The sequence below is a fragment of the Oryzias melastigma genome, linkage group LG20 (assembly GCF_002922805.2).
Source record: "Oryzias melastigma strain HK-1 linkage group LG20, ASM292280v2, whole genome shotgun sequence".
Classification (NCBI taxonomy): Eukaryota; Metazoa; Chordata; class Actinopteri; order Beloniformes; family Adrianichthyidae; genus Oryzias; species Oryzias melastigma.
This window is the reverse complement of record NC_050531.1, coordinates 19,215,578-19,230,351: the sequence shown is the minus strand read 5'-3', so window position 1 is coordinate 19,230,351 and position 14,774 is coordinate 19,215,578. Positions and strand designations below refer to the sequence as shown.

The 14,774-nt window shown below is 37.1% G+C and overlaps 2 protein-coding genes and 1 long non-coding RNA gene across 3 annotated transcripts in view; all 3 read left to right on the top strand.

Annotated features, from left to right (window-relative positions):
- The first annotated feature begins 3,264 nt into the window (after positions 1–3,264).
- On the top strand, positions 3,265–6,715 carry LOC112151013 (sialic acid-binding Ig-like lectin 5). The gene is made up of 7 exons (XM_024279610.2): positions 3,265–3,358; positions 3,456–3,545; positions 3,669–4,016; positions 5,038–5,340; positions 6,076–6,160; positions 6,239–6,275; positions 6,512–6,715. Exons 2-7 carry the CDS (start codon positions 3,458–3,460, stop codon positions 6,587–6,589), a joined length of 939 nt encoding a protein of 312 aa, XP_024135378.1. The 5' UTR covers positions 3,265–3,358; positions 3,456–3,457; the 3' UTR covers positions 6,590–6,715.
- A 5,650-nt stretch (positions 6,716–12,365) lies between these two features.
- LOC118600283 (B-cell receptor CD22-like) lies at positions 12,366–13,032 on the top strand (the record flags this gene model as incomplete). Its single annotated transcript, XM_036217529.1, has 2 exons — positions 12,366–12,675; positions 12,749–13,032. Coding segments are annotated over 2 exons (594 nt in total), but the record flags the coding sequence as incomplete, so codon positions are not given.
- A 165-nt stretch (positions 13,033–13,197) lies between these two features.
- The window catches only part of LOC118600280, a 6,989-nt gene continuing 5,412 nt past the window's right edge, over positions 13,198–14,774 (top strand). The window contains exons 1-2 of the long non-coding RNA XR_004949903.1: positions 13,198–13,211; positions 13,290–13,326. This is a non-coding gene — a long non-coding RNA (uncharacterized LOC118600280). The remainder of the gene's footprint in view (positions 13,212–13,289; positions 13,327–14,774) is intronic.

Here is a 14,774-nt window from a genome sequence, read left to right as displayed (position 1 = left end):
TGAAATTTTCCCATAAAAATTAGGTAGAAATTCAGAAAAAAATATATTTTTAGATGGAATTGCAAATCATTTTCTTTGATAATCCATTATTTTTTTAAGTTTTCCATCCAACTTCTTGATTTAACAAACAGCTGGTATAATAACGTTAATTGGTATAAACATAAAAAATACTAAAACAAAATGTCAATGACCAAAAATGTAATGAACTTGGTGAGCTTCTGTGTCATTAAGAGGAGGTAGGAAGGTGCTCAGAGGAGAACTGGGAGGTGTTTTGGGGGACTTGTTTTTGTCTGAGTGCAGATGGCACGCTGTCTGTAACAAGATCCCCTGGGCGGTAATATGTGAAGGGAACAGGTGGTTGTATCTGTGCGTGTGCTTTTGGAAAGAGACAATAGGAGACAACAGCTAGGTGAGTTTAAACTGAAAAGGTAGATTAAAAATGTACATGTTTTTGTAACAAATGTCAAAAACACAGTTTAGGTCCAAATGCTGCAGATCTTCCATATAAGAACTGATGAATCCCTAGTGTTAAATTTAAAACAAAAAAGAAAATATGTGTGTGTATACGTACATGGTCTCTTCATCTTCTCCACGTCTTGCAAACCATAAACTTTAGTGGAGAATTGGACAGTTGAATCCACAATATCCAGTATTTATTCATTATTACTGATTAAGTAATTAAGTTATTTTAGTTCTAACATTCACAATTTTGAAAACAGAATAAACTTTTCTACTCTAACTTAAATGCAAACAAAAATATACATCAGAATGGTATTGCAAACCCCAAATTAATTTTAATCTGAAAGTATTTCTTTATGGAAATTGAATTTGTGAAAATTACCTGTGCTTGGGAGATTCTTCATGCTGCTACGATGCCATCTAGTGGACCAACTCTGTACCTGCATGGAGACGTTTATCACTGGATATCACTAGGTATGGGACTTTAGGGCAAATACTTGGCATTTATGAACGAAAATTCTGCTGCTTTTAGTTATTTGGTAATTTTGTTTTTAGTATTGGTAAGACAGAAATAACGAGTATAGTAAAACAGAGAATAATGGACATATAGCAACCAGGGTGGGAGGAGGAAAAGAGAGGAACGAGGTTTTATAGTTTTTAGAAATCAGTTGGAAAATAAAGGAACACAATAGAACAGAAGATAAATAAATTACTAGGATTAGATTGGAATAAACTCAACTAAACAACCGCTTTATTGTAATTTATTGGTAATTTCTTAGTTAACACATTGATGGAAAATGCCAATTTTGCAGGGAGAGACATTGTGTGTGCGTAATTCTTGATTTGTAACTCACATAATGCATTTTGTCCATACTTGTGATTGTACATACACATGTACACTTAAATATATATAAAAAAATTCATATTGTCTTTTTTAAATTTGGTGTCTTTACAGTTCTTTTGAGAGTTGCTGCTAAATTTGGTTGCATCTGACAATTGTCACAGTCGGGCAGACAGCTGGTTCCACGTCCAGCAGGTTTATTAGTTCAGACAGGAACTACGCACAGCTAAAAGCCCACAAAGCTAAATCAGGGTCAGACAGGCAGAGGTCAATAACAAGCATGGGAACATACAAGAAGAGAGTAGAGATGTCCACGTGAGGGTCAGGGCAGGCAGCAAGCAAAGAGATAAAGCAAGTTCAGAAACAGAAGATCAGGTCCAGGTAGAAACGCCCAGCAATGCAGGCAGGGTGACACAAAACAATACTTCGCACAGAGTGAGGCTTTGTGCAGTGCTTGAGTAACAGGTGGGTGATAGTCAGATGAGAGTCAGCTGAGATGTAGTATGTTCAATACTCTGGCGACAGATCCTGCTGGTGGCCAGAGATGGAGACAGAACTTTGGCTCCTGACAACATTGAAAACAAAACAATTATTTTCTCCTATCACAAAATCTGTTCTAGTCTAAAAGAGTCCAGAGTTACTCCTGAACAGGGCACGATTAATTGACTAACTGACAACTAATCGACTATTAAAATAGTCGACAACCAATTTAATAGTCGATTAGCCATTACTTTATATTATATGGAGTCAGAATGTAGTAAAGTTGAAAGTTATAATGGTATTATGCTAGCTTTTTTGAATATTTGGCATTTATTAAGGTTTTTTAAGCAATTTTGAAGTTTAACTAATATTTCAGCTACATGCTAGCTATTTTGGCTAATTCTGTATTTTTTGAGTTTTTAAGCTGTTTTGGAGTTTAGCTAATTTTTCAGCTACATGCTAGCTGTTTTGGCTAACTTAAGCTTTTTCTCAGTTTTTTTTTGTGGCTAATTTGGCATTTAACTAATATTTTAGCAGGCTATCAACTTTAGCATTTTCAGCTAGTAGCTTCAGCATTTTTAGCTATCAACTTCAGCATTTTTAGCTATGAACTTCTGTGTTTTTAGCTATCAATTTTAACATTTTTAGCTATCAGTTTCAGTGTTTTAAGCTATCAGCTCTAGCATCTTCAACAGCCAAATTCAGCTTACAGCATTCACACTAGCATTATTGCAGGTAACGATATATATCTATTTTTAAGTCAGATTAAAGCTGATGATGGTTAGGATGTGTGTTTTACTCCAAGTTTGCGCATACTTGCTGATTAATTGACTATTGAAATAATCGTTTGTGGCAGCACTACTCCTGAGTGTTCTGGACGATTGGTCTATACAAGAGGCCTCTAGAAGTTGCTATCCCCAACAAAGACTTACTTCCACTAATTATTTAATAAAGTTTGTTCAATAATTATTTTATGTGTCCTTTCACTTTATTTATTATGACTCAATTTATGTTCCATTTTTTTTTGTATGAATTCAGTTTGTGGTTTGATGACAGTATCTGGTGGAAATGTTGTGTCAGTTAGCCTCTCAGGAATCCCTTACTGATAAAAACGGCGATGTGTCAAAGGCTTGTTTCCCAAGCTAAGCATAAAGTAGGCCCATGGTTCCTCTTTGTGAATCTTAACTCACAGAGAGCCACTTTTGAACACAAATTAAGAAACAGTAACTGTGACGGTCAGCTAACAAAACTTAATATTCTTACGTACTTTTGGTGTTGAAGATGCACCTATCACGCTTTGCATCAAGACAAAATTAAAGCTCACACAGTGTTTCAGAGAGGGTGTATATTTAAGTGCTCTTAGGCTTACAGGAACTAATACAGCCCTGACAGGGATGGTGTGAAAAGATCAGCTTCCTCTTTCACACTGAGTTGGAAGACTTCATTTATTTTAGGCAAGTGTTGGACTTCTGCTTTTATTTGAGAAGAATTTTTCTGTGAGCTGTTCTACTGATCCACGACCTGGGAACGATTTCTGTGTTAATCTCTGGATATTATACTCTTTTTGGACAACAGACGGTTTGTATCAATATTTTATCATAAGTAAATTCGTGAGGTATTCAAATAAACTTTTATGTGAGTAACAAAAGGAATAATTTCAATCTATTCTCCTCAGAGATGAAGGATGAATGCAGGAGTTTGATGGCAGCTCTGTCTGTGAACGTGCTGACGGTCTACATGTTCCTGAGTGTCTTCTTCCTTCCAGGTCAGATGTTTGTTCTCTTTCATTTACAGACATTTTAAAATGTTTCATCTTGACTCTTCTCCTCAATTTTGTGACTCGGGAGCTTTCAGCTGGTTTTCCTCCACATTATCTCCATTCTTTCAGGAGATTTAGCTCGATGTAACCTTCTCATCTCTGCACCAAAGAAGCTGGAAGCCCTGACTGGATCCTGTTTATTGATCCCATGCAGCATCAAAGATGGAACAGACTTTTTCAACCTACAAGAACTTTCAGGAGCATGGTTCCCAGTACCTGAATCCTTTTGGAGATTTAGATATTTGATGCGCCATTACCACATGGATTCATTCCCCATTACAGGAAATCTGGAGCAGAAGGATTGTACCACACTAATTTCTAATGTGACCACTGAACATTCAAACACGTTTTACTTTGGAATCATGGGTGACTTCAGCGAAATAGCTCTTTGTGATCCTGTTGACATTGAAGTCAAAGGTAAGACAGTTGCTTTATATGCAAATTATTTTAACTAGATGAAAAGAAGGATGTTTTCTAGGTTAGAGCGTAATCAAATGGATCTACATCTGTACCTCAACATATCAGAACATCATCAAATGATTAATTTGATTAATTTCAATAGATTAGAACAAAAAGTAATATTAATAATAATCTTTATTTATATAGCACATTTCAAGTAAAAATCACAAAGTATGTTTGCTAAAGTAAAACTTTAGCAAACTCTTCACTTATAAGTTTATGAAAACTACTGTTATTACAAAAGACTATGGAAACTATTCAAATTAAGGGTTTCAAAAAATGTAATATTTGTCTAAAAGTCCACAAACAGGTGCTTCTAATTTAGGATAATAAGTGGAATAGAGGTGTAGTTCTTAATGGTGGACTAACAAGTCTTGATGGTCAAATGTTTAGCTGATAGGCAGGTGTTCAAACACTCATTTGCAGCAGTTAAATTATTAAAAAAAAACATACAATGTGATTTCCATTTTTTTTAGATTAAGTCTCTCACAGTGGTCATGCACCTAAGAAAAACATTTCAGATCCCATAATGATTTTAAGAGGGAGGACTTGCAAAATCCTGTTTAAATACTTCTTTGCCTCACTGTATTATTCACAAGGGTCTCACAAGTTTTTGTGCACTTGTAATTTTTACATGACATATACATAACATAACATAAATATACATATACATTGTAAATGTAGTTTTGTCTGTGTGTATTGTAAACTATTTAAAGATTTGCATGCAAAGGAGCCATTTTGAATTTGTAAGTTGGTGTAATATCAACTTGTGTGTGTGTGTGTGTGAATTGCATTTTGTAAGTTTTTTATATTCAAGTAAACACATACACAACTCTAGTTACCCCTGGTTGTGCACAAAATGTATTGTATGAGTTACAAATCACAAAATCCCATGAATCCTATATCTTCTCTGTAACTATATAGAGGTTCAAGGTAAGCATTTTTCTTCCTAACATGCCTGTCTGATGTGGAAGCACAGATTCTCCTCAGAGGCCCAGCATTGAAATCCCAGCTGATCTGAAGGAGAAGACGTCTGTCTCCATCACCTGCTCGGCTCCCACTCCCTGTCCTCACTCCCCTCCTGAACTCACCTGGAATCTCCAAGCAGACTCTCAGAGACAAACGGAGACAAACACAGATGGAAGCTTTACAACTAAAATCCAGAAGACCATCACTCTGTCAGACACTCATGATGGATTCACCATCAGATGTTCTGCCAGATATCCTGTGAATGAAGGACCACCAAAGACAGCAGAGACTCTAAAGACTCTCAGTGTTTCATGTAAGTGATCTGTCAGCACATCACACTTCAGCTGCTTCTGATGAATAAAGTTCCTGTGTCACATTTTCCTCAGATGCTCCTAAGAACACCTCAGTATCCATCAGTCCATCAGCTTCAGTGTCTGCAGGTATCTGTGTGAACCTGACCTGTTCCAGCAGAGCTAAACCTGCTGTCATCAACTTCAGCTGGTTCAGGAGCAGCAAAGATGGAGACCAGAAAGTAGCTGAAGGAGAATCTTAAATCATGAATGTAACAGAAGGAGGATTTTTTTGACTGTGTGTCTACAAATGATCTGGGAAAGACAAAACTGATTAAAGCCATGAACAGTGTATGCTTGTATGGCCCACAGGCGCTAGCACCCCTGCCCTCCCCACACTCCTTTACTTGCTTCCCACATTTGACAAAGGCTAGTCAGAGCTGCATGTGAACATTTTTTTTTAAATAGCGGTTTTATCTCCATACCAAGCATTTTATATTTTAGTCACCTTGGGATCCTGAACAGATAGCTACGAGTTTCAGAAGAATCGTTTTTTTTTGTGCAAATACATTATGGTCTTTGTAGTCATTGACTGCTGCGGACCATAAAAGGGGTTTTTAGAATTATGTCTGTCAGACATTTATAGAGTTTTTGAATATTAGCACTAGACTGCAGGAGTCAGGAGACATGAACTTTATCTGGAAAAACGTCAACTATGTTAAACTATAGTTTCTAAAAACCTTCACGTCTCATTACAGATACTAAGCAGTTCGGTGTCGTCTTTGTTTCATTGAAGATTCTGGGAGTCTTAATGCTTTGTGCAGCAATCATCATTTTTCAGAGGTGAGATCAGTTCTCCAGAACTGTAATGGTTCAGATCAGCTGCTCTTCTGCATTTAACTCTCATTCTTTTTCTTTCAGTTGGTTTCAATGCAGATTCTCCAACAAACCTGAGAAGGTAAACTGAACTGCTTGGAATGATGATTACAAAAATAACTTTATATTTACAGCTGACTTTATATTCTTCTAATATTTTCTGGATCATCATGATCTTAGTCCTGTTGATTTATGAAGATATTTTAGATCATTATCTGGATTGTGCTTTCTGACAGTAATTTTAATTCCATGTCTATGTCTTGAAGAGTTTTTGTTGCAATGATATCACAGCAGAGTTCTCGTGTGGTTTCATTTTAGGACTCAAATGAAGAAGACTATGAGAACATAGTGATGGAGACCCAAACATCTGCAGACATTACAACCAGACCAGGTTGAAGTGCCAGTTTGCTGGTTCAGATCCCAAGATTGGCAAAAGACGCTTTAGATTACATTTTTTTCTTTGTGACTAAATGTAAATGTTGTGCAGTACATTGTAACAAATAAAAATTATGCAGCACAGCAGAAAATTAGAATGGAGGTTTTCTTTGAGATTTTAAATATTCATACATTTTTTTAGATCAGAAGAATATTAAAAAGTGTGACTGTTGTATATTTGTTTTAAAAAATGTCCAGATAAACAAGAAAGGTCCCATAAAAGAGGATTAAAAAAATCAATAAAAACTTAAAGCTTAAATCATACCGAGGACAACTTAACCACCTGGACAGACTAACAAACTAACTAATACTAACCTACCTGACACAAGGTGAACATATGTAGTGGTGAAGTTGTAAAAGACAAAGACCAACTACAAAGTATTGTAAACATACACAATATACATGTTCATCAAATTTATCTGGTAAAAATAAATAAATTAAAGATAAGTTGGTTATATCTTGGGGTGAATAGTGAACATTAGATGGAGGAAACATATTTTTCTGGGTGGTGCAGGGTGGCAGCGTTTATGGTAGAGCTCCTCCGCCACTACGGGTTGTTTCATTGGGGCTTGGCAGGCCGCTCACCTTTGGCTATCGATAGCTCCATGCTAGTGACAAAACGATCCGTTTCTCCCTCGTTTGTATCCTTCAGTGCATGCACGTTCTTCTGATCACAGTCCGCTCCAGCTACATATTGCAGAAAAGGGTTCGTGCTTACATTCGTGGCTGAGTTCCTCGTGCGTGGCCGGGCTCCAGCCGCTGCAGCGTTTTGACCGCGCGCCGGCATTTCCCGCTCTCAGGCAACGTGCGCAGCACGCGATTTAACTCCTCCTCTTTCTTCAGCCCTGGTGCACAACAACAGTGTATCCCGGAACAAGCCCCCAGTGTTACCGTTCAGCTTCTGGCTTCGGACCATGGTCGGACGCCGCTGTTATTGACGGTCTGGACCCGGCTGGCCCGCGAGTGGTAACAGAATGAAAGGGACACCGTTGTTCTAGAACAGGGCTGGCAGCCTCTTTATTTCCTCTTGCACACAGCATTCATTACAGCCCAAAACGTCTGAACTCTCTGCCTTTTTCCTCACTGCTTCCAGTATCGAAGAGAACTCAGCGCGAACTCACTATATGTTTACGTCATCACCCGGTGCACACAGCGCTTAACTTCTGTCGGCGCTCTGCATCCATAGCAACCGCAGTTCTTTACAATACAAACATAATGCAGGGGGGGGGGGTACAGGCTAAAACGCTAACACAAGCAATGTACAAGTAAACTCTGAATCCTTATTAAATCCTGTTTAGTTATCTGTTTTTATTTTTTCCTACAACATGTAGACATGTTGAGATATATGTTTTTTGAGTAAAAAATGATAAAAGAAGTGCTGATATCTTCACACTTCCCATGAGTTAAGTCTTATACTGTTTAGTGTCAGTTACACTGTATATAGTATGAGATTTAGAAATGTTCCTTCCTAGCACTGCCTGTGATAGTATCTCTTGTATAAAAAATAGAATTATCAAGGTGTTAAAAACACAAATAGAACGCTGATGGCTTTTTTCTGATTGAGATACCCAATTTGAAGGACTGTAACCAAGAATTTAGCCATAATGAGTAGAGTAATTATATTTCCCTTTATTACTATGTTGGCACCCATGTTTTTCAGACTCCTTTACGGTATAAAAATCAAAAAAATGATTTTTACTTTTTTTTTTTATTTCAATTTTTGACTGTAGCCATGAATATTGTCATAATCCATACTCCCTTCAGGACTGTTGGCTAGTCACAAATCCTTTATCAGACACTTTTATAGTAGAAATATCGGACAGACACATTGTTTGAATGAGTGTAGCTAAAACTTGTCCCATGATACTAATAATTGTACTTCCCTTTAGGTCTATGTTGGCTAACCACCCTGTCTGTTTCAAACACTTTTGCTGTGGAATATTTAAATAATCCCTTTTTAAAAACACAAACATTAAACTTTTACAGATTGGTTTACTGTCTTTTTCAAACAGACATACCATGTTTGAATAACTGTAGCTAAAAATTGTGCCATAATCCATGATACTAATTACTGTACTTCCCTTCAGGACTATGTTGGCTACACACTCTGTCTGTTTCAAACACTTTTACTGTGGAATATTTGAATAAACAGTTTTTGAAAACACAAATATTGAACTTCTTTGAAAAATTTGAAAAATGTTTGACTTTTTAATTTTCTGGCTGAATTACCTTTCGTTTCATGGTTTAGGTTGCTAGAGTTCCCAAACTCAGACACAAGAAAAGGCGCGTTATGTTCCAATCAAAATTTTATTCATATAACACCTTTTAAGATAAACATATGACAAACTGCTTTACAGTACAAACCCAAAGGAAAACCTTTAGTAAAGAACCCAAACTAGAAAAACATATTTCTTTAAGGATATTTTTTAGCTGCTTTTTAAAAGAACCCATTGACTAAATGGATCTGAGGCTGAGAGAAAATTAATTCCAGAGAGATGAAAACCACTGCTCCAAAGGTTCTGTCACCTTCAGTTTTAACTGGGTTCTCTTAACAGCAGCAGATCCTGGTCACATGATCTGAAGAACCTTCTTGGGAACCCAGGCTGCTTGACTTCTTTTATAAGAGCTTGGTGTATAGCCAACATAGTCTTGAAGGGAAGTACAATAATAACAATAAACCAATTTTTAAAGTTAAATATTTGTGTTTTGAAACATGGATTTTTCAAATATTCTGCAGTAAAAGTGTCTGATAAATACAGAGTGTGTAACATAGTCCTGAAGGGATCATGCACAGTAGTTAAGATAATTGATTATGAAACATGAAGTTTGGGTTGTTCTTAACATTCCATTGAATTTTAATATGCCTCTCCTACTTAGTATGAACTTTACTATTGTGTTCTTTATAATAATTTTTAACATCTGTCAGTGGACAACAGATGACAAATAGTTGCAGGGTTAATCATCCCAAAGAAATAAACAAAATTGAAATTAAAGTTGGGCAACAATAAAACACATAACAATGAAATCTTGTTCACTTTTACATCAGTGATTCACAATTTTTAAAAGAAAGTATTACAAAATACGAGATTTCTCCATTTAGCGCTAGTCATTCTGATCACCATCACCTCGAAGAACAAGAACCGCTTAAACACCATTTCCCACAATGCATTGTTTTCTAGTCACTAGGCGGCATACAGGCCTCACCCACCTCCTTCTTCCTCTTTCCGCGTCCATGATCTGAAACACGGCAACTGTTAAATTTATTTTGAAAACCGGAAATGGAAAATAATAATAATAATAATAAAACAGGGCACTTTATAATATGAGGCAAAAATAGCTGGTGCTCAAGCACCCCTTACACCGGGCTCACACCACTAGCGTTACGGCTCCGATGCAAGCGCTGCATTCTTTACGTAACTTTAAAAGTACAAGAGGAAATCCCACTCCAGATGTTCACGTCCTGTGCCTGCGGTCAGGTCTCTTCATCACTGCAAATCCGTTTCGTTTGGTTCAAATTTTCGCCGGACGACGCAGCTGAACCGCAGCGAATAAAGGGAGGGATAAGCGTGAACATGTGTAAGTTTCAGAGTTTTGCAAGGTCTATAGAGAGCCTGTAGCTGGAACGCTCCCGCATCGCACCTGAGCTGAAACGCTAGCGATGTGAGCCCGGGGTTAGGCCCTATGTGTGCACGTGCCTGGAAATAAATATGCCTTTCAATTATTTACTTTTTTTCTTAAAAGGGGGTAGATTCACACATATTTTTAGATAGTCGTCAGCAAAGGAAGCATCAAGCATAGGAGCATCAGAGAGAAACCAGAGTGATCAGGATCGAGGCAAGGGTCGGGGCAGGCGGCAAACAAGCAGAATCAAAGACGAAGCAGGATCAAATGAACAGATCAGGTCAGGATGAAATGCTCGGTATGCAGGCAGAGTGGCACAAACAATACTTTACAATGAGTGAGGCTCTGAGCAGTGTTTAAGTGTCCTGTGGGTGACTAGCAAATGAGAGTTAGCAGCTTCCAGGATCTGTGGGCTGGGGCTGCTGGGAGATGAAGTGAATTTAGTACTCTGGAGACTGCTCCTGCCAGCGACCAGAGAGGAAGACAGAGTGTTGTCTTCTGACATTTACTGTAAACGATAACTAAACAGGGAAGTTGGAGGCTGACTCCACCCACAGTGGAAATTTAAAATCCAGTCAGAGGGGTGAGGGTTGGGGGCAGGACTGTTATCATTACTGGAGCTGCAGATCATGACGTGGGACTTAAATGATTTTACCAATCACAAAATTAAAATGTAATAACTCAATTAAACCTTTGGGGGCAGCACAAAGACTGTTTTTGACTATATTTCAAAGAATTAAACAGGTTTATTTTAATTTGTCAAAACTTTGGCTTGACCATAAGACAGCACTTTTAAAGCTCCATTTATAGAGGTCAATGGCCAAAAAAAGGGTTTGGTTACCTGCTCAGATCACTGTTGAACACAAATTCAGATTTAACAACCACAAATGAATAATGCTCACAATATTCCATTTTCTTTGGTACTTTTGGTGTTGAAGATTCACTCACATGCTTTGCCACAAACCAAAATAAACCCTCACAGTGTTGCAGACTCTTGCAGAGAAAAGTGTTCTTTGGCATTAAGTGAAGCATGATAACTCTAACAACTTTAAAGAGGTGTAAACTTGTCAGTTTCCTCTTTCTTCCACACTATGAGTAGGAAGAATTTCTTTATTTCAGACAAGTGTTGGACTGAGTTTTTCTGTGAGCTGGTAAACCGATCTACAGCGTGATTAAGATTTGTGTTAATCTCTGAATTTAAGTTTTTGTTTTTTTGTTTTTTTTTTTTTTAACAAAACTCACTCGGTTTGTATCAATATTTCCCAGAATGATTTGGTGAGGAAATGCAAATGTACTTTTATGCGACTAACAAAAAACCCCCAAAAACTTTAATGCCTGCAGAGATGAAGGATGAATGTAGGAGTTTGATGGCAGCTCTGTCTGTGAACGTGCTGACAGTCTACATGTTCCTGAGTGTCTTCTTCCTTCCAGGTCAGATGTTTGTTCTCTTTCATTTACATACATTTTTAAAAATCTTTTCTGCTTTGATAAATTTCATTCTAATGTTGTTTAAAGGCTCCATGTGAAAAAACTGAAGCTGAAATTCAGTGTGTTTATCAGAATTCATCATTAAAACCACATTATCTTCATTACAGGAATTTGGGCTGAATGTGATTGGGATTCACATCTTCACATGACTGCACCAAAGAAGCTGGAAGCTCTGAGTGGATCCTGTTTGATAATTCCTTGTAGCTTTAAGACAACTCCAGGAAATAGAAAAAAAAATGACAACAGCAAGGAAATCATTGGAGTTTGGATTAAACATAATTACAACTTTGGTCGGTATCCAAACAATGTGATTTTCAACAGCAGTAATCAGAAAAACTTCTATCCAATGAAGATTATTGGAAACCTGAGACAGAAAAACTGCACCACTTTGTTTTCTAATTTGACCACAAACTATACAGAAAGATATTATTTTAGGATTGAAAATAGAAGATTCAAAGCAGTCGACTGTTATAATTCGGTTGGGATCAAAATTAAAGGTAAACCTTTTTTCATTCAAAATTACAGTGATGTCAGTTGTCAGTTAAAGACAAAATTGTGTTAGATAACAAACTCCAAACATTTACAGTTTCTGTGTTTGTATCTGATGAGTTTTTTTCTCTGTGTTTGAAGCACAGATTCTCCTCAGAGTCCCAGCATTGAAATCCCAGCTGATCTGAAGGAGAAGACGTCTGTCTCCATCACCTGCTCGGCTCCCACTCCCTGTCCTCACTCCCCTCCTGAACTCACCTGGAATCTCCAAGCAGACTCTCAGAGACAAACGGAGACAAACACAGATGGAAGCTTTACAACTAAAATCCAGAAGACCATCACTCTGTCAGACACTCATGATGGATTCACCATCAGATGTTCTGCCAGATATCCTGTGAATGAAGGACCACCAAAGACAGCAGAGACACTAAAGACTCTCAGTGTTTCATGTAAGTGATCTGTCAGCACATCACACTTCAGCTGCTTCTGATGAATAAAGTTCCTGTGTCACATTTTCCTCAGATGCTCCTAAGGACACCTCAGCATCCATCAGTCCATCAGCTTCAGTGTCTGCAGGTAACTGTGTGAAGATGACCTGTTCCAGCAGAGCTAAACCTGCTGTCATCAACTTCAGCTGGTTCAGGAGCAGCAAAGATGGAGACCATAAAGTAGCTGAAGGAGAATCTTACAGCCTGAATCCAGCAGAAGGAGGAGCTTTTTACTGTGTGGCTACAAATGATCAGGGGAACCAGACGTCTTCAAAGATTGAGCTGATAGTTGAAGGTAAATGGAGAAATGGTTTTTGAACTGTGTTTGTCAGACTTATATACTCTTTAGACATGAAGTTAATCTGAAAAAAAAAATCTGTACCTGAGCTATAGCCTTCACGTCTCATTACAGATACGAAGCAGTTTGGGGTCATCTTTGCTTCATTGAAGATTCTGGGAGTCTTAATGCTTTTTGCATCAATCATTATTTTTCAGAGGTGAGATCAATTCTCCAGAACTGTAAATGTTCAGATCAGCTGCTCTTCTGCATTTAACTCTCATTCTTTTTCTTTCAGTTGGTTTCAATGCAGATTCTCCAACAAACCTGAGAAGGTAAACTGAACCTCTTGGAATAATATAATACAAGAATAACATTATATTGACATCTGACTTTATATTCTTCTAATGTTTAAACATAATCAATCTCATTCTCCTGATGTTTAAATACAGATAAACACATATTTCAGACTTTTATCTGAATTATGTTTAATGAGGGGAATAATAATTTTATTTTAACATATTCCAAGCAGATTCTCCAACAAATCTGGGAAGGTAAACTGAACTGCTTGGAATAATGTAATACAAGAGTAATATTATATTGACATCTGAATTTACGTTTTTCTAATGGATCATCATAGACTTATTCCTACTGATTTAATACAGGTATGCACATATTTGGGATCTTTATCTGGATTATGTTTTATGAGTTGAACAGGAAGTCCATGTTAACAAGTCAGTGTTCGCTTTTACCTCAAGAACTTCTTAAACTGTAACTACAGACTGTCATGAGCTGCAGCTGCTGTGTAAAAAGGAGAACATCCAACGCTAAGTTTAATTTTCTTCCGGAAGAGTTTGTGTTGCAGTGAAACCACCACAGAGCTTCTGTGTTGTTTCCTTTTAAGGACACAAATGATGAAGATGATGACAACATCGAGATGGAGACTCACGCATCTGAAGACACGAAGAGGCCTGGATGAAGAAAGTGCTTTCTTAGTGCTAATTGAAAGTTGTGTACAGTACATTGCAACACAAAAAAAAGAGAAATTGTACTCATTTGCATAATTTTTATTGAAAAAAAAATGTCATTTTCTTTACATTTTTTATTTTTCAGAAGATTTTAGTCCAGAATAATGTTGAAACATGTGACTGTCTGGTGGACCAAGCAGGACAAGACCATGACATCATAAGTAACATAAAAAAAATCATTCAGTTGTTTTCAAAAACTGTCCAGATAAACAGGACAGGGCCCTTAGAAGAGGTTTAAATAACCAAAAGAACTTAAGACATGCATTCTTGTGTCAGGCCTGACTTGAAGGTCCCCTCAGGACTAGTAAATCAAAACAATATAACATAAGTTTAATGAATGTACCTTTGAAATATTACTCTAAGTATATGCATATGAAAGTTAAGCTTTAAACCACACAACAGTGTTTTATGTTTGAAAAATATGTAAGGATATGCACAATATTAACTAATAAAGAACTCATGTAGTTTACTGTGCAGGAGGTCACTACTTTAATTGAGTGGCAGAATGCACAGTCATCACAGACTGCTTCTCAGAATTCACACCAATGAAAACAATTTCCTTAAACCCTCCCAGTGTGATAACAACCATACTGTCAAAGCCCAGCCCCCATGATGCACAAGGGACATTTTTGCTCATTAAAAAAGATAAAATGTGTTGTTAAAAAAAATAAAAAATAAAGCAGAATGTGAAAAATCTGACTCAATAGATCCAACTTTCAATTCTGTTCAGTGCAATCATAAAAAAAAAAAAAAAA